General features: G+C 55.1%; 2 protein-coding genes across 5 annotated transcripts in view; one reads left to right on the top strand and one right to left on the bottom strand.

Annotated features, from left to right (window-relative positions):
* ENG (endoglin) overlaps positions 1 to 1455 on the top strand; it is a 31708-nt gene extending 30253 nt beyond the window's left edge. Inside the window, exons 14-15 of the mRNA XM_012772017.3 lie at positions 439 to 549; positions 682 to 1455. Of these exons, the coding sequence (XP_012627471.2) occupies positions 439 to 549; positions 682 to 806 (236 nt within the window). The 3' untranslated portion in view covers positions 807 to 1455. The remainder of the gene's footprint in view (positions 1 to 438; positions 550 to 681) is intronic.
* Positions 1456 to 2049: 594 nt separating this feature from the next.
* FPGS (folylpolyglutamate synthase) lies at positions 2050 to 23878 on the bottom strand. 4 transcript variants are annotated; one of them, XM_012772019.3, is made up of 15 exons: positions 23596 to 23878; positions 10608 to 10736; positions 10467 to 10520; positions 10318 to 10382; positions 7812 to 7926; positions 7613 to 7690; positions 7431 to 7492; positions 7224 to 7326; positions 6853 to 6930; positions 6451 to 6598; positions 6277 to 6366; positions 5183 to 5333; positions 4975 to 5050; positions 4137 to 4203; positions 2050 to 2948 (listed from the first exon to the last, which is right to left on the bottom strand). In XM_012772019.3, exons 1-15 carry the CDS (start codon positions 23716 to 23718, stop codon positions 2542 to 2544), a joined length of 1746 nt encoding a protein of 581 aa, XP_012627473.1. In that variant the 5' UTR covers positions 23719 to 23878; the 3' UTR covers positions 2050 to 2541. The 4 variants fall into 4 exon arrangements, with proteins under 4 accessions (XP_012627473.1, XP_075865174.1, XP_012627474.2 ...); XM_076009059.1 differs by lacking the exon at positions 23596 to 23878 and adding an exon at positions 11933 to 12728 and having other exon boundaries at positions 7613 to 7682; positions 7812 to 7907; XM_012772020.3 differs by lacking the exon at positions 23596 to 23878 and adding an exon at positions 11933 to 12413.
* Between the last annotated feature and the right edge of the window lie 1600 nt (positions 23879 to 25478).

The raw sequence follows: 25478 nt of genomic DNA, 5'->3' as shown, positions 1-25478 counted from the left end.
CCGCCACCAGGCAGAAAAGTCCCTGACACTGCGGCAGAGGTGGGGGTGAGGATGGGGCCCCCCACCTCTCTGCTACCCCATCCAGGCCAGGATGGAGCCCCCAGCCCCAGCCAGGAGCAAGAAAGCAGGGCTAATGCCCCACAGCATGGATGGGAAGCCAGGCCCACGGGAGGCACCTGGCCCACAGTCACATGGTAGCCAGGGGTGTGGCAGGAATGAGGCCTGGAACACCCAAATGCAGAGCCAGGAGCCCTGGGAGGAGCTCTGACCCATTCTCTACCTGGCACAGGGCTCAGGGAGGGGCGGGCGGGCCTGACCTAAGGTCACATGGCCGGGCAGGACTGGCACCAAAACCTGTGCTCCCTGCCGGCACGACAGGGTGGGGCAGGGAGGCGGCGACAGTGCTGGGCAGTGCTGACCGCAGCCGGCCCTCTCCAGGTTGCACAGGCAAGGGCCTGCTCCTGCCCGCTGTGCTGGGCCTCACCTTCGGCGCCTTCCTCATCGGGGCCCTGCTCACCGCCGCGCTCTGGTACATCTACCTGCACACGCGTGAGTACCCCAGGCCCCCGCAGTGAGCACGCAGGCCCCCCACCCGCCTGGGGGAGCCCAGTGAAGCCTCTGAGGGAGTGGGGAGCCCTGGCCGGGGCCCTGACCTCCCTCTGCCCCTGCCCCTGCTCCCAGGTTCCCCCAGCAAGCGGGAGCCCGTGGTGGCGGTGGCTGCCCCCGCCTCCTCGGAGAGCAGCAGCACCAACCACAGCATCGGGAGCACCCAGAGCACCCCCTGCTCCACCAGCAGCATGGCGTAGCGCCGGCCGGCCAGCCCTCTCCCAGCAGGACAGACTGAGCAGCCACCAGCTGGGAGCCACTGGCCATGAACTCGCCCCAGGAGCCGAGTCCTCCACTCTGAGGACGGAGCATGCTGTCTGCGCCCACGCTTCCCGCCTCCCTCTCAGAGGCCTGCTGCCAGTGGGGGCACCGGCTGGGAACACCTCGGGGTCCCCCCACCCCACTGCCCAGAATGTTCAACCCAGTGGGTCTGGGATCCGGCTGCCCAGGACCATGGAGAGAGGCCACTTTCCATGTTGTTGTTGAAGCCCAAGTCCCTGTCACTGAACCTGGACATGGCACTGGGGAACCAGGCTGGGCGGGGAGAACTCAGAACAGCCCCAGCCCAGCCCGACAGCGCCTCCCCCATGGGAACGGAAGAGGGCCCAGCCCAGAGCCACCTGGACCTGTCCCAGCGGCCCCCATGCCTGGACTGGCACAACTGTGCTGTGGGAGACAGTAGCCTTGGGGGGGCCAGCCTGGGAGGCCAGGGGTGACAAGAACAGCGGGGGTGGGAGAGCCACATGGAGACCCCCTGCCCTTCAGGCAGGCAGCAGGTGGGGAGCGCCGGGCGGCTTGTCCTGGGCCGCCCCTGTATATCCCCCACAATAAATCAGACCACAAAACCAACCCCAGGCTGGGCTAGGGGAAGGGGAGGAACGTCTAAAACAAGGGGGTGAGGGCACAGGACAGGGCTGCTCTTGTCCTTGGCACCCATTGGGCTAGGTGGGTGGCAGCTGTGGCCTCCTGAACAGTAGCAGGTGGCCGGGGCACAGCAAGTTTGGGTTAAACCAACCGCTCTGCCACCCGTGAGCTGGGCAGCACGCCCCTGGACTCGGGCCCTGAGGAGCCAAATGCTAGGAGGCCTCCTCCACATTCCCGCCCTGGGCTTCCAGACAGCTCTGAGTTCAAATCCTGCACCCGCCACTCATTGGCTGTGACTATGGGCAGGTCCCATGGCTTCCTGAGGACAGCCTCAGTTCCCTCAACTGTAAAACAGGAAGCATTCTCCATCACACGGTCTCTGCAAGGAGCTCTGCAAAGCAGTGCCCTGCGTGCCATCAACAGACATCAGTCCCATCTTCTTATGTCCCAGACAGGCCACCTGAGGCTCTGAGGGAGGAGGGGACTTGTCACAGCCCAGGCTCCGTCTACACAATCCAGTTCCTTTAGCAGCTGCCGCCCATCCCCCCACTGTTTACTGAAGGAGCTGGAGGACAAGAGTCAAAGGTTTTGCCATTTCTTTTTTTAAAAAAGTTTAAAGCTTTAATCCATTCCAGCCACCCTCTGTCCCTAGGGTGCCCCAAGCAGGGGCCGTCACCTTTCCCGGAAGGCACTGGGAGGAGGAATCTATCCCCGGGCAGCCGGCAGGACCCTAGGCCTGGCCAGGCAGCTCACACAATAAGCTGGGCCCGAGCCAGGAGGCGGCAGGGCGGGAGGGGAGGCGGGCAGCCAGGCCTCCTCTGGCAGTGAGAGACTCGGGAAGTCCCTCGCTGTCTCGGCCAGGAGGAAGGAGAAGGCAAGGCACAGAGCCTCAAAGACAGAGGACATCCTCTCCCAGCCTCCTGCCCCCAGGCCCTCTATTCTGCCACCCAGAGCCTGGGGCCCTGGGCCAGTCTAGGCAGAATCAGAAAATGAAAGGCACCTAGGACGTGAGTTCATGGAGAGAGTGCAGGGCAGGTGTGGGAGGCTCCCAATCCAACCCCTCGGCCTTGGCTACTGGGACAAGGAGGGTTCCAGAAGCTTCAAGACACCACCCACCAGGTGCAGGCTGCCGGTGACCAGCACGTGGATGGCAACAGCCTCTTGGAGTACACTGGCCCCGCTAGCTGCCACAGGGTGGGCAAAGAGGCCCCTTGGGGGACGGGGTGGCTGGAAGACAGGGTCCCGGCCTTGGCTGATCCACTGCAAGGCGTGGGAGATGCAGCTGAAGACGAGGGAGCTGGCGCAGCTGTGGGGTGGGCGAGGCGCCAGCAGCAGAGACGCCGGCCCTCCAGGCTCCAGGCTGGGGCTGCTCCAGAGGTCCGGGCTGGCCTGCTCCTCATCCAGACGGTTCCAGTGCTGTTGGTGTTCGAGGCAGCGGAGCAGCACGTGGTCCAGTGTCACTGTGAAGTTCTGCTGGTCTGCCGGGCACAGAGACAGACATGTCAGTGAAGGGAACAGGGAATGGGGGACAGGGGTGCACTGTGAGCACCTGCGTAGCACCAGATCCTTCACATACATCACGTCAATGGACGCTGCTACTGGTCTTCATAGTACGCACTATGAAGAAACAGGCTCAGACTGGTTAAGTGACTTGCCCAAGGTCATGACAGGCAGAGCCAGGCAGTCTTGCTCCAAAGCTGCTGCCCACTAAGCACCATTTCCCAACCTTGGCCTCAGTGTCTTTATCTGTAAAAATGGACATACAGTTGGGGCCCTTCACTAGGTGGGCATAAGTTTTTCTTGGGAAGCTGGTTAAAAATTCCAGAACTCTCCCTAGATAGTCTGATTTGAGGCCTGGAGATATATATTTTTTACATTATTCTGAACTTTTTTAAACATAATACACAGTAAAAAATACACTTTATATTGCAACCCAGTACTCATATGAATATATATATATATATGTATATACCTGAACAGAAGAATCTTCACAAAGCAGTACCTACCCTTACTTCATACAATGCACAGATATCTTCTACTCTATCATTTAAAATAAAAAAATGTGGCCGGGCGCGGTGGCTCACGCCTGTAATCCTAGTACTCTGGGAGGACGAGGGGGGCGGATTGCTCAAGGTCAGGAGTTTGAAACCAGCCTGAGCAAGAGCGAGACCCTGCCTCTACTATAAATAGAAAGAAATTAATTGGCCAACTAATATATATAGAAAAAATTAGCCGGGCATGGTGGTGCATGCCTGTACTCCCACGTACTCGGGAGACTGCAGCAGTAGGATCGCTGAGCCCAGGAGTTTGAGGTTGCTGTGAGCTAGGCTGATGCCACGGCACTCACTCTAGCCTGGGCAACAAAGCCAGACTCTGCCTCAAAAAATAAATTAATTAAATTAAATTAAAAAGTGCTGGTTGAAATCCACTAAATTGATTTCAATAGCCAGTGGGCTGTAACCTACATTTTGAAAAATGTTCTCCCTGATAATTCTTTTTTAGTATTGCGACTACATGGTACAAAATTCAAAATACACCGAGTTTACTTGTACAATAAAACAAATCTATCTCCTACTCCAGACCTCACTGTCACCAACAGAGCAGCAGTCCACCTCAGGGCCCTCTGCCCCCGTCCACACCCAGGGACCATGCCTGTCACCTCTCACCTGCACTGCCTGTGGATGCCACCTCTGTCAGGTTGGGGCAGAAGACAGCATAGTCAAACTGGCAGGGCTAGAAGGCCAAGGGGAAAGAATTGGTGTCAGGCCCGGAGAGGATGTCCCCGGATTTCCACACGCCCCCCCCCCATGACCTACAGGGATGCCACATAAACCCAGCTACACTTCAGAGTCTACCCCCCATCCACCCAACGTACCCTGCCTGGCCTGTGCCCTGGGGAGCGAGGACACAGGACTCTAGTGTATAGATGAGGGAACAGAGGCTGGGGAGCCACTTGCTTAAGGTCACCTAGCTAGTGAGCAGGCCCCAAGTCAGGCTGGGGAAAAGACTCGGCACAAGTGGGAGAGGCTTTGGATACAAACGGCCTCAGCCTCCTGGTCTGTGAAATGGGAGATGATTCCCAGAGGCCACTTTAGCCCTGAAGGCTTAGGGTAGCCTCAGTTTCCCCAAGCAGAGAAGGGCCTCTACATGCTTTATTGCCCAGTGAATTCTTAAATGCAACTTGAGAAACAGGTACCCCAGTACCCCAAGTGGAGACGCAAATTGAGGCAGGAAATGCCATCTCTCCTCCTGCTGCTAGTGCCTAAAGGGGCATGACTAGAGAGTCTGGAGCTTTCACCTTTAACCCCAGGCTTGTGTCTGCCCACGGAGAATGAGGGTAAGACCTATAACCAGACTTCCCCAAGTGCATGATGCTTCCACATTTAAGCCGCAGGACAATTCAAGGGAGAAGGATGGGCAAAGGCAGGCATGCCCCCAGGGGTCACACAGCCAGACCCAGGACTGCTGGGCTGCCCGCTGCCCATCCCCAAGTCGGCCCCTCACCTGCAGCAGCTTCAGCAGGGCGGCGGAGTCCCGGTCCCCGGTGGAGTTGAAGAGCAAGACACGCACCTCAGGCCCACTGCACCAGGGGCAGGGAGCGGGGTCAGACCCGCGCCTCCCGCCCCAGCCCTTCCCCCATATCCCGTCCCTCCTCCACTCTGGCCCCGCCCCCGCCCGTCCACCCCAGGCCCCGCCCCCACTCGGCACTCACGCGCTCAGCCTCTGGCTGCCCTGCAGCGCCTGCCGGAACCAGCGCACGCAGGCCTGCACGCTGTTGGAGGTGTGCGCGCCGTCCAGGTACCAGGTGAGGGGCCCGCGCCGCAGCACCTGCGTCCGGCCCGGCCACTCCGTGTTCCGAAGGCCTGGGGAGGTTGGGAAGGGAGGCAAGGCAGTCCTCCAGCGGCTGCCGCCAGGAAGCCCTCCGGAGTCCTCTCCCACCCAGTCCTCGACAAGGCACACACAACTGGCTCTCCCCTCTCACTACCGCCAGGCACTGGGTATGCCTCTTCAGCCTCCTCACCCAGTGGAAGCTTTCAGGCAACCCCAAGGGGGCTGCCATTATGTATTATTCCCACGTGACAGCCGGAGAGCCCTTTGCTCACAGTGCAAGTGAGTCCTGGGGCCAGGATGTGATCCCAGGTCTGCCTGGCCCCAGGGCTGTGTCATTAGCCTCTGACACTGGACCTGGCACACAGTGGGCACACCATTAACAGCATGAGCACCTACTATGTGCTGACAGCTTTGGGGCAGGCAAGAAGTGGATGACTATCACCATCCTTAAGAACCTCATGGTCTTAGCTGGGCATGGTGGCGCATGCCTGTAGTCCCAGCTACTCAGGAGGCTGAGGCAGAAGGATCCCCTGAGCCCAGGAGTTTGAGGTTGCTGTGAGATAGGCTGACGCCATGGCACTCTAGCCTGGGCAACAGTGAGACTCTGTCTCAAAAAAAAAAAAAAAAAAAAAAAAGAAACCTCATGGTCTGATGATGACAGTGACAGCAGCTACCACTAGCTGGGCACTTTATCCCACATCCACCAGGCTCTGGACACCTTAGTAATATCAGCTCACTGAATCCCTACAACAGCCCCTGACAGTGGGTCCTATCGTCATCCCATTTGACAGATGAGGAAACTGAGGCTCAGAAAGAATTCGTGAACTCAAGGCTAGGGAAGTTTACTGACTTCACAGTCCTTTCTCTTAAGCACCAGCTCAAATTGCCCCCACCTCCCAAACAGGAAATGAAAAGAACACCTGAGGGGCACAAACACAAGCAGTGGTCCCAGCTGGGCAGGAAGGTGCAACTCACCGAGCTGCATGTGGGACGTGGGCTGGAACGTCGGTGCCAGGGGCAGCTGCCACAGGAGGCTCGGCCTGGACGCCTTCAGCTCCCCAGCGCCTGTGGGGTGCATGAGACCGAGTGTGCTCAGGGCCCTCACGAGGCCGGCTCCTCATGCACCCGCCCACTCCCCTGCCCACTCACCCTGGTGGTCCTGCTGCTGCAGCCAGCAGCGGGCCAGCTGCAAGGCCAAGGCAGCATTGGACCGCTGGTGCTCTCCCTCCAGGCCCAGCGTCAGCGGTGGCCCCCCTTCCTCCAGGGCTTCCAGCGGTGGGCACAGGTAGAGAGGACACTGTGGGGAGACAGGCAGCAGCTGGTCAGCAGAGCTGCTGCCACCACCGGACCCCGCCAGCCCTCCCATCTCCCCCTGCCGACCAGCACCCACTGAGCCCTGCTCCCAGAGCTGCGTTCCAGCCGTGCAAGCAGCTGCCCCCTCTCACTGCACCGATGAGCCACTGAGGCCCAAAGGGAGAAAGAGCCGCCCCAGTGAGGACAGACACCCACACCCACCCACCCAGCCTGCCCTGCCATTCCAGCCACACTCACTGAGATCTGCTGCGCTCGATCCCGCAGCACTGCCAGGGGACCTTCGGGCTGGAGCACAGTAAAGGCAGGGACACCTTGCTGCAGGGAACAGGGAGAGACAGGGGCTGCCTAGTATCCTCCATCCCTCAATCCCGGGGTCTGGGCTACCACTCAGCCTCTTATCCCCCGTGGTCCAGAGGGGAGACTGAGGCTGGGGAGGAGGTTCCATTCGCTCCAGTCACACAGCAGCGCTGGGTAAGAACCCAGAGCCCACTGGCACCCAGGACCTCGTCCCGAGTCAGGACACAAAGGGCCCTGCCCCAGCCCTGCTTCCCTGAGCCTAGCCAGGCCCACGCCTTCCCTCGCCTCCTCTCCCCTAGCTGCTTGGTCACCTTAAAGATGCCCCCTTTCTGCCATGCGATCTTCTCCAACGTGTCCCCCAGAAGGCTGGTGTGGTCGATGCCAAGAGAGGAGACTCCACACACCACAGGCTTCCTACAGAAGATGAAAGAGCCATGAGGCCCCCGGCCTGAGCCACCAGGCAGTGGGTGAGGCCTGGGCTCCTGGCTGCCACCCCGTCCCCAAGCAGCTGCCCTCACCTGATGATGTTGGTGCAGTCATAAGCCCCGCCGATGCCCACTTCCACCACCGCCAGGTCCACCTGCCAAAGAGCAGAGAGCATGGGGGTGCCCAGACGCCACAGGGGAGCAGGGGGCCCCCCAGCCTGCTGAGATTCCCACCCCCAAGGCCTCAGCTCAGGAATCCGGGGATGGGCACGTACCTTCTCTTGGAGGAAGACGTGGAAGGCCATGAGCGTGAGGAAGCGGAAGTAGGGGGGCATGGAGACACAGCTGCTGTCCTGTGGCACAGGAGTGTGTCAGAGCCCAGAGCCCCTGCAACCCCTGCTCTGGGGAGCTGGGGTCCTGGCACATGCCGCACCCCCTACCCTCCCCACCCATGACCCCTCCCGCACAGGGCACCTTGGTCTCCTCCAGCCGGTGGTAGAGGCGCCAGAAGTGCTTGGTGAATAGCTCAGGGCTGATGGGCTGCCCGTTGATGCGGATCCGCTCACGCACCTGCACCAGGTGGGGAGAGCTGCCGGGAGACCTGGGGTCATCGGGACTCCCTTCCACCCCCCACCTGCCCCCGCCCTGCAGTGAGGCTTGTCTTCTGGAAACACAAGTCTGATCATGTCACTCCCCTGCTGGAAACCCCCCCTGGCTCCCTGAAGTCCTCAAGAGTGCCAGCTCCTCACCGTGGCCTCCCAGCCTCTGCAGGGGCTAATGCCACCGGCCTGTGCACACCTATCCTGTGTCCCTTGGCTCATTCCTGGGGCCCCAGCCCCCCTGGAGTATTAGCAGCCCCTCCAGCCCACACGCCTACGAACTCCAGGCCTTTGCCCCTGCCCTTCACCGCTCACCCTGCTCGCGGCACAGGCCTCAACTGAGACGGCCCCTCCTCTGAAAGAAGAAGGGCCTTCACCCCAAGGCTGGTCTGTCGTGTTCTCCGGGCTCCCCGTCCCACACCGATCAGTCACTCTGCTAACAGCTGCCCCTCCACGCTGTCTGTCCTCCAGCCCTGGGCACAGGCTGCCTCAAGCTGCCTCCCAGGCTGGTCGACAAGGCCACGTGTGCCCACGACAAAGCTTAGGGGTTTTAACCCAAAAAGTATTTTAGAAGACAGATTGATGCTTTGTGTTTGAATCCTGAATTATGAGTCCTTCTATTTCTTGATTTTGTTTTTTTTTTTTTTTTTGGAGACAGTCTTGCTCTGTTACACGGGCTAGAGTGCCATGGCATCAGCCTAGCTCACAGCAACCTCAAACTCCTGGGCTCAAGTGATCCTTCTGCCTCAGCCTCCCGAGTAGCTGGGACTACAGGCATGCACCACCATGCCCGGCTAATTTTTTCTATATATTTTTAGTTGTCCTGATAATTTCTTTCTACTTTTAGTAGAGATGGGGTTTCGCTCTTGCTCAGGCTGGTCTCAAACTCCTGACCTCGAGCAATCCTCCCTCCTGGGCCTCCTAGAGTATTAGGATTACAGGCATGAGCCACCACACTGGGTCTATTTCTTTCTTTCTTTCTTTTTTTTTTTTTTTTTGAGACAGAGTCTCGCTTTGTTGTCCAGGCTAGAGTGAGTGCCGTGGTGTCAACCTAGCTCTCAGCAACCTCAATCTCCTGGGCTCAAGCGATCCTCCTGTCTCAGCCTCCTGAGTAGCTGGGACTACAGGCATGAGCCACCATGCCTGGCTAATTTTTTCTATATATATTAGTTGGCCAATTAATTTCTTTCTATTTATAGTAGAGACGGGGTCTTGCTCTTGCTCAGGCTGGTTTTGAACTCCTGACCTTGAGCTATCGGCCCGCCTCGGCCTCCCAGAGTACTACAGGCATGAGCTACTGCGCATGGCCTGGGCCTATTTCTTGAAGTGAAATAGGGAAAACATTGGCCTGAAATGACCTTAGTCAGCTGGTGTCAGATGCTTACAGAGTTGGCCTGAGGGAACTGGTAAGATTAAAAAGAGGCAAAGTCTTAAATGCCTCAACCACAGGGCCAAATCCTGAGGAAGTAACCATCAGATTAATTCTTTGTTCCACTGGAGACTGGCTCTGTACTGCACAGGCAGGGGCGACCCGGGTTCCACCTTGCCATCCTCTTGCTTGAGTCCAGGCATCTGAGTGTGACCAGGAGGGGGCGCTGCCTCCAGGGCCCCGCTGCAGCAAAGGCCAGCCCACCTCCAAGGCCTTGACACACACGTTCTAAACACCCTCATCCTTTAAGCCCTTACAAGCTGGTTTTTTGCTCCTTACTGCAAAGACATCCTAACTAATAAATATTTCTAAGTGATTTTTAAATTATATGTGGAATTTAAGTTATTAAAAAGATATCTGAGGCCGGGCGCAGTGGCTCACGCCTGTAATCTTAGCACTCGTGGAGGTCGAGGCAGGTGGATTGTTTGAGCTCAGGAGTTCGAGACCAGCCTGAGCCAGAGCGAGACCCTGTCTCTACCAAAACTAGAAAAAAATTAGCCGGGCATGGTGGCGCATGCCTGTAGTCCCAGCTACTCGGGAGGCTAAGGCAGGAGGATCGCTTGAGCCCAGGAGTTTGAGGTTGCTGTGAGCTAGGTTGATGCCATGGCACTCTAGCCTGGGCAACAGAGTGAGAGTCTGTCTCAAAAAATAAACAAAAGTAAAATAATTAAAAAAAAACAAAGGAAAAAGACATAATGACTATTCCACCTATGTATATAGTTTATATATTCCAGTTGGTGCCCCCCCCCCAATTTTTTTCCTTATGAAAGTCAAGGATCGCCATAAACTTGGGCCAATATGGTAAGTGCTAATTGAATGTTTACTAAATGAATAAACACTGCCCAGAGAGACATGAAGCTGACCTCCTGGGGGTGACCCTGGCCCTGCAGGAATGGCTGATTCCATAGCCCCACAGGGTCCATAGGGATGGGGACAACACATCACTCAGTACCTAAAGAATCCCGTCTTCAGGCCATAGCTTCGGAGGATACATTCCGTGAAGGCACACGTGGAGCCCTTGAAAGAAAAGGTATTGTCTGGGCAGGCCCCATCCACCAGCCCCATAAGGGGACCCCCCCACACCTGGGTCCTGCCCCTCACCTTCCCCTTGGTCCCAGTGACATGGATGATGTTCAGCCCGTCCAAGTCCTCCACCTGGGACAGACAGACAAGGTCCCCACCTCAGATAGGACTCACAGACAGATGGGGTTGGGGGGTGGTCACAGGCCCTCCCTACCCTACCTGCAACCCACTCCGTGCCAGGTACTGCTCCATGGCTTCAAGCTGTGTCTGGGGGTCGCCCCGTTGGCGCTTCACCTGTTCCAGGTAGCCGGCATTGGTCTGCAGGGTGTTGAGCATGCGCACTGCATCCTGGCAAGCACAGTCACCAGGTAGCAAGTTAAGGCTCGCTAAGGGTCCACAGGGATGGAGACACCCAGCATACACCAGTGGCCAAGCCGGGGTAACAGGGCTGGCACCCGGTTTGCAGTGCCAACCCCGTTGCCCCAGCCTGTAAATTAAGCAACAGAGATACTAACAAGTGGCATCTTTCCAGCTCTACCAAAGATGGGAGCCTGGGGCAATTCAGCCCCACCCAGGGAGTGCCAAACAAAGAAGTGGCGTGCCTAACGGAGCTAGCCTTGCTTCTCTCGAGGTTCCCCAGGCTTTACCCCCTGGACCTTTGCCCTCACCCCCTCCAGGGGGGGTCCACCACTACATTGGGCCCCTTCTGGGGTAGGGCTAGAACCTCAGAAGGCTAGCCTATTAGAATTCGGAATTCCTGGAATTCACACCCAACCCTGAGGACTCTGGGATTGCACACATTCTGACCCAGAGAAGGGCTGCTTGAAGCGACCAGATGGGGAAGAGGAGGCTCGCAGGGAGGGTCACCCAGCCTGCGAGGGAGGTAGACACTGCCTCAGGACACTGGGGCTGAGAGTAGGGGTGCTGCTCATTTCCCCTGGGGCCTCAGATTGCCAGCCTCTTGTCCTCAGGGCTTCATGGCCGTTGAAGGCCCCACCCCCATCAAACCGGTGTCACCTGCCTGGCTGGCGTCTGGTTCTGGTCTCTGGCAACTGGCCCCTGGCACAACGCCCGCAGAAATTTCCTGTTTTCCAGATTCTTCGGCCCTCCCCTGATTCCTGCCCGCCACCCAATTCCAGGCACCTGGATCCCCAATCTCCTGAATCCTGGAGACTCTGCCCCCCAGTTCTATACTCCTGGATCTTTCGAGTCTGAATTCCCGAATCCTCCCTCCCCCAACCCCTTGTTCGGATTCCGGGGTCACCGAACTCCAGAACCTGAGCTGAGCCTCTGGACTTCAGGGTGCTACCACCACTGCCCCGTCCCTCCCTAATGCAGGACACTGAAGCCTCAGAATTCCCAGATCCGGCGGCCCGGGCCCAACTTCCTGGTCCCTGTCCCCACCCCCAGACGCCAGGATGTTCCCGCCCCTGAGGCCCCCAGTCCAGGGCTCCTGATACCCTCAGCAGGCGGAGGCCGGATGCCGAGAGGCTCAGGCCCAGCCCACGTGTCATCGCATGACCCGCCGCCCGCCCGCCAGATACCTGATACTCCATGCTAGGCTCCTGCGGCACCGGCCACGCGCTCAACCTCCGCCTCGCCGCGCCCCGGCTCGTTGCGCCGCGCGCGGAAACCGCTGCCAGGGACAGAGCTGCGCGCAGGTGACTCGCCGCCTGCGACATAGTCCCGGCGCGGATGGCAGCGCGCTCAGCAGGGGCGGGTCCCGGCTCGCCCCAGCCCGCCCGCCTCGCTCCGCCCCGGCGCGCCCCCCGCGCTCGGCCAACCAGCTGCGCCCAGGACGCGCGCGCCATCCTTGTGCGGGGCAGGCCCCCGGCCCACGTTTGTGCGGGGCACGCTCCCGGGGCCATCCTCTCCCTTGGTCACCCAGTGCTGTTGTCACCATCCTCCCGAGGGCCCGTCCGCACGACCCAAAATAGCCAGTCCCAGCCAGCAGCCCTGAGCCTCCGCTTCAGGCCGAACCAGCTCCGAGCCGGGATAGAATGACAGGGCCGGCGGACTCCTGGCGGAGGTCACCGCATCCCGGCCCAGAAAAGTTCCAAGTCAACGCGCAGACTGCGAACAGAGAGGGTTTGGCCTCTGCTCTCACGAATCTGGCAGCCAAAGCCCAGGCACCTACACTCCTGGGGCCCCTAACCGAGCCCGAGGAGCCTGGGAAGGCTTCCTGGAAGAAGCGACACCCGGGCTGTGGCCTGCGGGATGGGGGCGTCAGCGAGTTGGAGGTGCGGGGAGAGGTGTTTGGGAACCGCGCACCCGAGGGAACTGCATGGCCACCTGGTTGGGTCTAGTTGCTCCGGAGGGCTAGGATGCCAGATGCAGCAGGACCTTGCAGCCAGATAAAGAATTTGGATTAAATTTGGATGACAATAAATGGTTTTAAGGAGGGATGACATGATGGGATCCGCACTTAGGAAACTCCCAAGCCGCTGCCGCAGTGTGGAGAATGGATTTAAGGGCCATTGGGCGGGGTGGGAGCTGGGGGCTGGGAGAGTAATCTTTCCCACCTACCGGCGAGGAGAACGCCCACTAGTTCTGGAATTTTCGAAAAATTTCCCCATCTATTACCTTCTTGTCCCTGACAGCTGCAGACAGCCCACTGGGGAAAATCCCTTGAATAAAAGGCAATCCTGAGACTGACTGACTTCAGTACCTCTGTCCTCCCTCCCTCTTCCCGGCATTGGCAGTAAATATTTATCACAGATTGTTTGACTTCAAATTAAGCAAGTAATGCTTTGGGAAGATTCCATTATTGGCTGGACTTCTGCTCTTCACACTGCTGGGGTGCCGCCCACAGCCTGGTGGGAGAGACAGTTCTTTCCTCTTTTGGTTTCCTTCTTTTTTGGTCATTGAAACTTTATCCATGTGCATGTATATAGTGTAATACTGTGTAAACATAATCATAAAAAGCTTTAAATATTTTTCTTTTGCTTACCCCTCCATATGCACACACACACAAACACTTTCTCCTTTGATAATCCTGGTGGACAGCCATGTTTATGTCCCACAGTTTTCTATGCCTGTGAGATTGCAGGCACACGTAGACACTCGTAGGGTCTTGTTGATGATGTAGGTAACAATATTTTCTGCTTTTTTTTCCCCTGAGAACTACAGGTATGGGATATTTTCTGCATCTGAACTTTCTTACTCAAAAATAAGCTTAAGGCACTTAATTAGCAAACGAACACCTCCCTGATAAATACTTTTGACACAGTTGCTCATTTAGTCCTCATCACAACCCTACAAAACAGGTACTGGTATTATCATCATCCTTGTTTCACAAGAGAAGAAACTGAGGCACAAAGGAGTCAAAGCACATGCTCAAGTGGCAAAATCAAGATTTTGAACTCTGGGCCCAGCGTCCTTATTCCTAGCCCCTGTGCCTCCCTCCCTTCCTCCCCAGGGACGCTGCTAATTCAGCGTCTGTGCCAGCTGTGTGGCCTTCCTGGGATATCCCACGCCGTCCTGCTGGCCGGCGCTCACTCTGACTTCAGTGTTTTGCTGCTGCGGACGTGCGTGCGCTTGCGTCCCGCGTTGTGTTTCTGTGAGTCTGAGTGCGCGAAGTGGTGGGGTTGGGTCCGAGCATATCTGCGTCCCTTTCCCCCAATGCTGTTGTAGCCTTTGCATCCCACCAAGTGCGTGTGAAGAGAGCACCCCTTTCCCAGAATGACCCCAGACCCTAGGGTGCAGAGTGCCATCTCCTCGTTTCTCTCATTTCCCTGGCCGCAGTGAACTTGAACATCTTTGCTTGCATTTGTTTCAGTGGACTGCCTCCCTCATCTTTGGCCCATTTTTCTAGTGTCTGTTCATTACTCTCTTGTCAATTATAAAAGCAGTTTGTGTAACACAGATATTACACCTCACTTCTGTCCTCTGTAGGGCAAATATTTTTCCTAGGTCAGGCACGGGGGCTCACGCCCGTAATCCTAGCACTCTGGGAGGCCGAGGCGGGCGGATTGCTCGAGGTCAGGAGTTTGAAACCAGCCTGAGCAAGAGCGAGACCCCGTCTCTACTATAAATAGAAAGAAATTAATTGGCCAACTTATATAGAAAAAATTAGCCGGGCATGGTGGCGAATGCCTGTAGTCCCAGCTACTCGGGAGGCTGAGGCAGCAGGATCGCTTGAGCCCAGGAGTTTGAGGCTGCTGTGAGCTAGGCTGATGCCATGCACTCACTCTAGCCTGGGCAATAAAGCCAGACTCTGTCTCAAAAAAAAAAAAAAATTTTTTTTCCTAGATCAATTATGGTGGCCTCAGTGGACTCCTCTGTACGAGGTGGCATTGGAGCTCTAGGCCATTCCTCCTAGATCGAGATCCCAGGGGACAGACTCCCTTCTCAGCGTAACCGATTTCCTTTTCCTTTGCCCTGAGCAAGAAAGATCAATTTTCCCCTGTGGCCCGGGATAGGCCTTTTCTGGGGTGAGGAAAACTGACATTTGTGACAAGCTGACTCATGGAGCTTACAGACCTCAGGTCCAGACAGGAACAGAAATAGATTTACAAACACAGAGGACAAGACACAACCCTGGAAATCCCAAGTATCATCCCTGGTATCATCCCAGTGTGCAGGAAGTTATTAATATAAGTGGTGGCTGGGACCTTGCGCAGGTCACCTGTCCCCTGCACCTCTGTTCACGCCATCATCTCCAAGGACAGTTTTCATAGTGACGCTGGGAAGTTTGTGAGCATCAAATTTAAGGGGGAGAGGTGGAGTGGAATAGATTTCTCTTATTTTCCTCATTAATTTTTTTTCTTACTTTCTGTTTTTAGATTCTAACCTTCTGTGGATGGGTAATACATCGTGCCATCCAAATAGTGAACAGTGGGAAAAGGTGTACAGCAAAAAGCCTCACTGCCTGCGAGCCCAGGGCCCAGCACCCTAATTTTCCTCCCCCAAAGCAATCAGTGTTACCAGTTTCCTGTGATCTTTCTAGAGATATTTTATGTATTTAGAATTGAATACAAATGTATATTAAGTTCTCTTTTATACTCACAGATAGCAGCAGGCTATAACGGTGTCTGTGTTGCACTTACCACATGCCTTTATATCCAGGGCCCAACTCCGGACTGTGTCGGCATGTAAGAGCCATCGTACTGGCTAATTTTGGGGTGTTTGGGGGGTCTTTTAGGTATTTGTTGTTGTTGTTGTTTGTTTGTTGTTTTAAGACAGAGTTTCAATCTGTTGCCTGGGCTAGGGTGCAGTGGCATCCTCATAACTCACTGCAGCCTCTAACTCCAGGGCTCAAGAGATCCTCCTGCCTCAGCCTCCCGAGTAACTGGGACTACAGGTATACACCACCACACCCAGCTAATTTTTTAGTTTTTTTGTAGAGATGGAGTCTCACTATGTTGCTCAGGCTGGTCTCCAACTGCTGGCCTCAAGTAATCCTCCCACCTCAGCCTCCCAAAGTGCTAGGATTACAGGCGTGAGCCAGCACGCCCGGCTTCATTTGCGTTCTGAAGCTGCGCAGCAGAGTAGAGCAGCAGTGCTCCCTGGTGCGAAGTACCGCTAGACATTAGGCCACTTTCCCCCTGATGGACCCGCAGGCCGTTTCCACTATGTCGCTGTGGTTCTATGGCAGCAATGCAGTAATGAGTACCATTCACCCTCGTCATCGCATATCTGATGGGTAAATTCCAAGAATTGCAGTTGCTGGGCCAAAGACATTTGCATTTGCCATTTTCGTACATGTTGCCACACTGTCCTTCAGGGAGGCAGGTAAAGGTTTCCCCCCTGCAGCGGGGCATGAGCCCGCCTTCCTCACTTCCTCACCCACACAGGCTTTGCCCCTTGCCAGGCGATGGGCAGAAAAGTGGATTCTCGGGTAGTTATTGTTTGCAGTCGTCTCAGCGTGAAGGAGGCTGCGCACTCTTTCTTGTGTTGAAAAGCCATCGGTGTTTCCTTTACAGTCCGCTCACTTCCTTTGTACAACTGTTTTTTGTTTGAAAAGCCACAGGCCAGGCGCGGTGGCTCACGCCTGTAATCCTGGCACTCTGGGAGGCCGAGGCGGGAGGATCACTCAAGGTCGGGAGTTTGAAACCAGCCTGAGCAAGAGCGAGGACCCCATCTCTACTACCGTGTTTCCCCGAAAATAAGACCTACCCATAAAATAAGCCCTAGCAGGATTTCTAAGCATTTGCGCAATAGAAGCCCTACCCCAAAAATAAGACGTAGTGCTGGGCGTGGCTACGCAGCGTATCTGCACAACCCATGCATTTCGTCACGGAGTGGTAAAGAAGACGAGCAGCCCTTCTCATCTGCCCCATCGTGACAGCTACTATCCCAGAGGTGACTGGAAAGGTGCGGGCAGCCCCACCAACAAGGTCGGCTCCCCCTGTCAGGTCCCCGCCATCCTGTGCGCGCTGCAAGCTAAGGCTTTGAGGGAAAAAATAACACATCCCCTGAAAATAAGCCCTAGGATGTCTTCTTGAGGAAAAATAAATATAAGACCCTGTCTTATTTTTGGGGAAACACGGTATATATAGAAAGAAATTAATTGGCCAACTAAAAATATATAGAAAAAAAAATTAGCCGGGCATGGTGGCGCATGCCTGTAGTCCCAGCTGCTCAGGAGGCTGAGGCAGGAGGATCGCTTGAGCCCAGGAGTTTGAGGTTGCTGTGAGCTAATCTGTCTCAAAAAAAAAAAAAAAAATGACAGAAAAGAAAAGAAAAGCCACAGATATTCGCAGAAGGAAGTAGAGGAAAGGAGAAAATCAAGGACGCCTTCATCACACACCGGGAGAGGAAACTGCCATTGGCCTCGTGGTGACGCCACGGCAGCGTCTGTTCCCGCTCTCCGGGAAGAACAATGGAAACAGAGGCGTTGTCTGGCGAGGAGAGAAAACAAGGCTCCCCTGCGCTTGGGCCGCTGTCCGGCCGCACGCGGCGGATCTGCAGGTGTGTGGAGGGCGAGCGAGGGGCCGCCCTTAGCAGAGGGCAGAAGGAGCCTGAGGAATTCTGCCCGAACCCCACCTCCCAAAGGGAAAAGATGACGATCATTCACTCGTTCACTGGGTGAGAACTTGTCTCTGTGCCAGCCCCCGGGCTGGGTGTGGGGACACTGTAGGGGGCGGAAGACAAGATTCCGCCCGCAGATCGTCCAGTCCAGGCGCTGAGAGGGCACCAAAGAAGGAAATTCACAAAGGAATATGCGTATTTGCAAACCCCCATCTCGCTGTTTCTGCCCCTCGCTAAAGGGCTCCCACTGTCCAGGCTGGAGGCTGAGGCCCAGAGAGGGGCAGAAACAGCTCGGGGGGACACGCCGGGTGGGTGAGGGCACCATGTTGACGCTCTTTCTAAGCGCAGATCTCCCGAGTCACTCCCCATCATCTGCCCAGCGTGGCCTCAGTATCGCTGAAGCCCGCAAGCCCTCTGTGACCACTCCCTGCCCTCCTCGGACTCTTCCACCCCTGCCAGCTGGCAAGGACTTTGGGAGTTGGCCTTGGCCTCTCTCGCCTCCAAGCTTTGCCTAAAACACCCTACCCATAAGTTTGTCTTTTGTCCTTTTTGAGGTGAGTTTTAGTTTTTTTTAACACTTATTAAGCACTTATCCCTGTGTTTGGCATCTGCAATCTCATGAAAATTGTGTGCATTAGAGATTATCCCCATTTTACAGGTGGAGAAATTGAGGCTTAGAGAGGTTAATCAATTCATGTGACACACCTGGTAAGTGGTAGCATCAAGACTCAGACCCAGATTTGCTGACTCTAATGTCTGCCCTTGCTTCTCACTGACCACCCGTCTGGTCACCCTGGCCCTCTCTGCTGTCAGTGTGCTGTGTGACCCAGGGCAAGTCACTTTCCATCTCTGATCCTGGCTGATCCTCAGTCTCCTCCTTGGCAGGATGGGGATTGACAGGAACTCCGTCCCGGTGTCTACCCTCTGGGGTTTTCAAGGGTGACTCGATGAGGATGAGTCTCCAAACGCTACCGCCCCCCAGAGAGCCTGGACAAGACCTTCCCCACCTCCACCCAGCGTTCTGTCATGACCAGGGAGGTTCAAGCTCATTGGTGGGTTTGTGTGGAAGCCTAGCATTCAGAAGTGGGGTGCAGGGTTCTGACCCTCTGTATAGACTAGGATCCCCAACCTCCAAATATCTATTTATATCCGGCGATCACTGGGAAACACTTATCTGTCATTGGAGAAGAAGAAACTCGCCTTACAGAGAATTCCACGTCCTCAGTGGGGCAGCCTCTCCTACTCCTCACCCTGGTGCTGGCTATTGGGGTGTTAATAGATTTCATATTCTGGGAGGGCAATTAGGCCTTAAAAATGGGCCTCCTATTGCTTGAGGTCAGGAGTTCCAGACCAGCCTGAGCAAGAGCTTGATGTGGTCTCTGCAAAAAATAGTAAAATTAGGCAGACGTAGTGGTGTGTGCCTGAAATCCCAGTACTTTGGGAGGCTGAGGCAGGAGGATTGCTTGAGGCCAGGAGTTCAAGACCAAGCTGAGTAAGGACCAGACCCATGTCTCTATGAAAAATACAAATAGTAGCCAGGCATGGTGGTGCATGCCTGTAGTCCCAGCTATTCAGGAGGCTGAGGCAGGAGGATCGCTTGAACCCAGGAGTTTGAGGTTGTCGTGAGCCGTGATGATGCCACTGTACTCTAGCCGAATGACAGAGCAAATCCCTGTCTCTTAAAAAGAAAGGGGGGGGGCTCCCTGTGACCTGTAATTCCACTTCTAAAAATGACCCCGAGGGAACAATATGTGCTGTGTTTATCATTCTCCGTCTTGTGGGGCAGGTGACAGGGTTGAGGTCCTCCCTCCTGAAACCCTTTTTTCTCTGGGCTTCCTGACACCTCACTCTCCAGTTTTCCTCCTCCTTCGCCAGCTGCACCAGCTCCCCATGGATTGTTCCCTCGAGGGCCGGGGCTCATGCCTCCTTTGCCCAGGTGGTCTCCTGCCAGTCTGGGCCTGCAAAATCTGACTCCCAAATATCCCTCTTTGCTGAGCTACACACATGAGCATCCAGCGGCCTCCTGACATCTCCTCCCGATGTCTCTGGGGTGCTCCAGGCCCCCCATCATTTTGGAAGCAATCAGAGCCAGGCTCAGTGGCTCAAACTTATAATTCCAGCACTCTGGGAGGCTGAGATGGGAGGATCCTTTGATGCCAGGAGTTCAAGACCCGTCTGGACAACATAGTGAGACCCTGTCTCTAAAAAATATATTTTGAAACAGAGTCTCACTTTGTTGCCCAGGCTAGAGTGAGTGCTGTGGCGTCAGCCTAGCTCACAGCAACCTCAAACTCCTGGGCTCAAGCAATCCTGCTGCCTCAGCCTCCTGAGTAGCTGGGACTACAGGCATGAGCCACCATGCCCGGCTAATTTTTCTATATATATTAGTTGGCCAATTAATTTCTTTCTATTTATAGTAGAGACGGGGTCTTGCTCTTGCTCAGGCTGGTTTCAAACTCCTGACCTTGAGCAATTCACCCGCCTTGGCCTTCCAGAGAGCTAGGATTACAGGCATGAGCCACTGCGCCCGGCCTCTAAAAAATATTTTTTAAAAAATTAGCCAGTGCATGCTTATAGTCCCAGCTACACAGGAGGCTGAGGCTGAAGGATCACTTGAACCCAGGAGTTTCAAGGCTGCAGTAAACCGTTTATTTATTTATTTAGAGACAAGGTCTGGCTCTGTTGCCCAGGCAGGAGTACAGTGGCATCATCATAGCTCACTCTCACCTTGACTGAGGTCCACCCTTGGCATTTAGCATTTTTTTTTTTTTGAGACAGAGTCTCACTCTGTCACCCTGGCTAGAGTGCCGTGGCATCAGCCTAGCTCACAGAAACCTCAAACTCTTGGGCTCAAGGGATCCCTCCTGCCTCAGCCTCCTAAGTAGCTGGGACTACAGGCATGCGCCACCATACCCGGCTAATTTTTTCTGTATATGTTTAGTTGGCCAATTAATTTCTTTCTATTTATAGTAGAGACGGGGTCTCGCTCTTGCTCAGTCTGGTTTTGAACTCCTGACCTTGAGCAATCCTCCCGCCTCCGCCTCCCAGAGAGCTAGGTTTACAGGCGTGAACCACCGCGCCTGGCCCTGTGTAGCATTTAGCATTAAAGGTATTGGTTTATCCTCACAGCCGCTTTAGGGATACTGTGATTGTCCTCTGTATACAGATGGGCATGTGGAGGCACAAAGAGGTTACTCAACTAGCCAAAGGTCACACCAGGACCTCAAGGCCTTTGCACCAGTCGTTCCCTGCTTGAAATGCTCTTTCCCCAAAAGTTCACATGATCAACTCCTGGCTGTTCCAGGACTCTGCTCGGATGTCACCTTCTTGCCACATTCTTTTCACCATCCACCCTTTTGTACCTTTTGCATTTTGAACTGTGTTACCATTTCAAACTAAATACTTTTTAGAAAATGAGTTATGAATCATAATATAAAAATATTGTCAAACCAACCTGTGAGACAGTATGGACAGTGGGATCCCATTTCTGCTAAAATAATTATTTATTTAATTTAACTTTTTTTGGGGGGGGGGATAAGGTCTTGCTCAGGCTGGAGTACAGTGGTATCATCATAGCTCACTGCAGCCTTGATCTCCTAGGCTCAAGCAATCCTCCTGCCTTGGCTGGGACTGCAGATGCACACCACCACCAGCTAATTTTTTTCATTTTGTGTAGAGATGGGGTCTTACTATGTTGTCCAGGCTCGTGTCAAACTCCCAGCCTCAAGTGATCTTCCTGCCTCAGCCTCCCAAAGTTCTGGGATTCTAAGCATGAGCTACCACTCCCAGCCTTGTTAAAATAATTACAATTTAGAAAGCAGCCTGGAAGATATTCCCTAAATGCTAACTGTCATCAGCTCTGGGTGGTGAGATTAGAGATGACTTTTATTTTCCTTTTGCTTGTTTATATTTTATAATTTTCCCTGGGAACATGCATAACTGGGAGAAAGAATTAACTGGTTCCCTACAACACTGGGTGGCTGGCACCTCAGAGCTCTCTTCGACCAACCCTATTGTTTGGCAGTTGGGGATACTGAGGCCCAGCAAGGGCCAGAACTGACCTGAGACCAGGTGTGACTCCCGGGCTCTGGGTGTTCTTGGGGTCCTGACTCATGGCCAGGAGGGGCCCGTGGAGGGCACTGGGCAGTGGTGAGCGGTGCCTTCTCTCCTGCCTCCTTCCCAGGGCCCCCGAATGCCCTTCGAGCTGGCCAAGGCCTTCTCCGCTCACCCTGACAGCAGCTATACTACCAATTTTCAGAAGAACAAAATGTGGAAGTTATTTTCCAACCTGTTCTCTCACCCTCCAAGCATGGATTCTCTTTGACACCTACCCCCAGAGCCTCCTCCATGCCTGGTGCTGAGCTGACCCCCGTCGGGGAGGGGTGGCACCATAACCCCCATTTCACAGTGAGGAAACTGAGGACCGGGTTGGAATCACCCACCCAGGTCACCAGCTAGCACGTGGCAGAACAGCGACTCAGCGCTAGCTCCGTCTGATTTCGGTGGCTACTGATTCAGCCTCAGGCGAAGCTTGGCAATCCCTGGCTAGTGTTTTTAATTTGTCACCTAGCTTTTCTTTTTCTTTCTTTCTTTTTTTTTTTTTTTTTGAGACAGAGTCTTGCTTTGTTGTCCAGGCTAGAGTGAGTGCCATGGCGTCAGCCTAGCTCACAGCAACCTCAAACTCCTGGGTTCAAGCAATTCTTCTGCCTTAGCCTCCCGAGTAGCTGGGACTACAGGCATGCGCCACCATGCCCGGCTAATTTTTTCTATATATATTAGTTGGCCAATTAATTTCTTTCTATTTATAGTAGAGACGGGGTCTCGCTCTTGCTCAGGGTGGTTTCGAACTCCTGACCTTGAGCTATCTGACTGCCTCGACCTCCCAGAGTGCTAGGATTATAGGCCTGAGCCACCGCGCCCAGCCTTGGCTTTTCTTATGTAATGGTTAACATGAATTCTTTCTAGATGTTGACACTGTGCCAAGACCTTTACGTGATTCTCTCATTAATCCTCACCTCTTGGTGTGAGGAAGGGTCTGTCCTGAGACCCTTTTCTCAGCGGAGCCAACAGGGCCCTACTGGAGGAAGTGGCTTAGTCATTTACAGGGTCTGTAACGCCAGGCCAGGCCCCAGGTTCCACCCCTAGGCCACTCCTGGGCCCTGCCCCGCACCTGGCCTGTGCCCTGTGAGGTAACTGAGGTCATCTGGTCATCGGGGCCCTGGCCTTGAGCTGGCTCCAAGGGAGGCCCCACAGCTGGCAAGCAGCCCTGTGAAATGCCACCGCTCCCCAGCCCCTCAGGGTGTGCCCTCAGTTCTCTTCCTCCCGGTGTTGGGGGACAGAGCCCTGGCTCCAAAAATGAGCTGCCAGGTGACTCTGGGCAAGTCACCCCACTTCTCTGGGGTCTCTTAGTCTCTAATGTGAAGAGGCCTGGATGACCCTGAGGGGTCACTCTTCCCAAGCCCTGGCCAGCTGGGGCCCCGTCCCCTGCTGTCTGGGAGAAGGTTCTGTCTGTTCGGGGGTCGAGGGATGCTGGAGGAGCCTGTCCTTGCGTTTCCCGTCGCGGCTCAGGCTGCAGTTCTGAGAGGGACTTGTAGTCCCCAGAGTGTCTGGCATCTGTCAGGGTGAGTCCAGATCTCCTTCCCCCACCCCTGCGGCCCAGCCCAGGGCTCCGATCCCAACACTCCCCTCAGTGTCCCCTGAAGCCGGCAGGAATTTTGGGGGGCGGCTGTGTAGCTGCCCAGCTGGCCGGCCTCACCCCACTGAACCCCTGTTTCCTGTCTGTCAAGCAGGGTCTCAGAGTGCTGCAATGAGGCTGAACAGGAAGGCGCTGGGCCCAGAGCACAGAGCCAGGCCCCCCCATGAGAGCTGAGTTCAGACCCCTCCAAACTGCCAAGTCCTCTCCGCCTCACCTTTCCGAGCTAGAAGATGCAGGTAACAGTGGTCCCTGGGTCCTGCCCCCTGGGGCACCGGGCTCAGCCCCTCCAGAGACCCCTCCTTAAGAATTTCCCCAAATCACACCGAGCAGGGGTGGAGCAGTGTGGCCGCGGGGTCCCTGGAGCCCTCCCAGCTCTGGAGCGAGGCTCATGGATGACAAAGTCTCTCCTGTGGGACCCCCACATGTGGGGTTATTGTCATTGCTGATGACCTTTGAGTCCCTGAGGGGTATTGTACAAAAGAAAGAAACTGAGGCTTAGAGAGGCAAGGCCACCTGCCCAAGGTTGCCAAGGTCTCCTACCTTGAAGGAGCCAGCTGTAGCGGAGAAAGGTCGCCCGCACGGGCCCTGCTGCTCCATGGCCACTTCCCAGCAGAACTTCTCAGCCACTGGCCAGGAGGTAGCCAGGGACCTGGCACCTTTCATCCCTCTGTTTCTCGCTCCCTTCCAGGGTGGGGCATGAGGTGACACACAGTTGTGGGCACCTCTGCCAAGCCAGCTCTGCCCAGCCAGAGGGGGTGGCGTGGGCCAGGAAGATTCCCAAGACCTCCCCAACCTGGATAGGCCTAGTTTACCGGATAGGTTCCGGCCCTCACGCTGGGATCAGCCCAGGGACCTCTTGGCCTTTCTGTAAAGTTTCCGAAGTTTGGGAGTCAATATCCGCCTCCCCCCAAGTTAAATAACAACTGGGTGGAGGTCAAAGGTGAGCAGGCAGGCAGGAAGGGAGCGTGCTGGGAGTGGGGTATGTTTGAGAGACTTCTGGACCTGGCGGCGGCTGGCTTTTTTTTTTTCTTTCTTTTTTTTTGAGACAGAGTCTCACTCTATCACCCTGGGCAGAGTGCATCATCATAGCTCGTTGCAACCTCAGACTCCTGGGCTCAAGCAATCCTCCTGCCTCAGCCTCCCAAATAGCTGGGACTACAGGTGTGCACCACCAGGCCCAGCTATGTTTTTCTATATTTACTAAACACAGGATCTTGCTCTTACTCAGGATGGTCTCAAACTCCTGGGCTCAAGTGATCCCAGAGAGCTGGGATTACTGGCTTTATCCGACCTCCCAGCTTTCCTTACCACAGCCCACCTATCCTGACCGTTAGGACCTGTTTTGCTGGGATCCTGGGATTGGGGGTGCGAGTACAGGGCACAGCCTGGGCCCAAGGTGCCCTTGACTTAGAGTCCATGTCTGCTGGAGTAAGAGGCTTTGTTTCATCAAGCCATTTGTTCAAAAAGAAGCCAAGACACAGAACCCATTTTCCCGGCCTGCAGGTGGCATCAACAGCACGTCCCAACAAGCTGGAGAAGGCCTTTTTGCGTGCATGGCTTGCTAGGAGCACGGTCACGCCCCCACAAGGCCCTGCTCTCTGGGAGCCTCTACTTGGGGCCATGCTCCTCCTCTATGGGGGGCACAGCACCCATGTGACACCAGGGCCCAAGAGGCTGAAGCCAGCCAGTCCCAGTTCCTCCCCAGGGCGGACTTTTGGGGAGAGAGCAGTGGGGGTGAGCTTGGAGTCAGCAGCTTCAGGGTTTAGGGCCTGTTTTGGTTGTTTTAAAATATGGTTTATTTGCATGAGTAAAAATATTAAGGAAATAGAAAACACCAAGAAACGTAAAGGACAGACCCATCCACTGCGCAGAGCTCTCTGAAGGCTCCCTGGCCTTGAGCACTTTGTGCTCACCCCTCACCCCACAGCCCTGTCTCTCCTGGGATTTCTGCTTCTAGGTCACCCCAACCCTCTCAGCTGCCTGATGCCCCTCGCACTCCACTTTGTTTTTTTCTACAGAGCTGATTCCATCAAACCAGTCAAAACCTACTGGAATATGGGTTCCACTGCTCTGTTCCCAGCTGTATTAAGTCTAGAACAGTCTGGCCCTTGGAAGACACACCCAGTAAACATATGTTGAATGAATGAATGAAGCCATCAAAATTGCAGTGATGATCCCAAGAGATAACAGACTATCCTTGTGCAGTTGCTCATGAGAAGTTTCTCTAAGTGGAATTGCTGGGTCAAAGAACACGAACCTTTTAGAGAAGCTTTTTATCCTCAGAGACAAAACATTTTGAACAATTACGCCAGCCTGTGGGTTTTACCTCATCAGTGATCGGTCATTCAATACCTGTCGATCACCATAGGACACCTCACTGTGGCTTTAATTTGGATTTCTTTGATTACTAGCCATACTGGGTT

The sequence above is a fragment of the Microcebus murinus genome, chromosome 12 (assembly GCF_040939455.1).
Source record: "Microcebus murinus isolate Inina chromosome 12, M.murinus_Inina_mat1.0, whole genome shotgun sequence".
Taxonomy (NCBI): domain Eukaryota; kingdom Metazoa; phylum Chordata; class Mammalia; order Primates; family Cheirogaleidae; genus Microcebus; species Microcebus murinus.
This window is presented reverse-complemented; position numbering and strand designations above follow the sequence as displayed.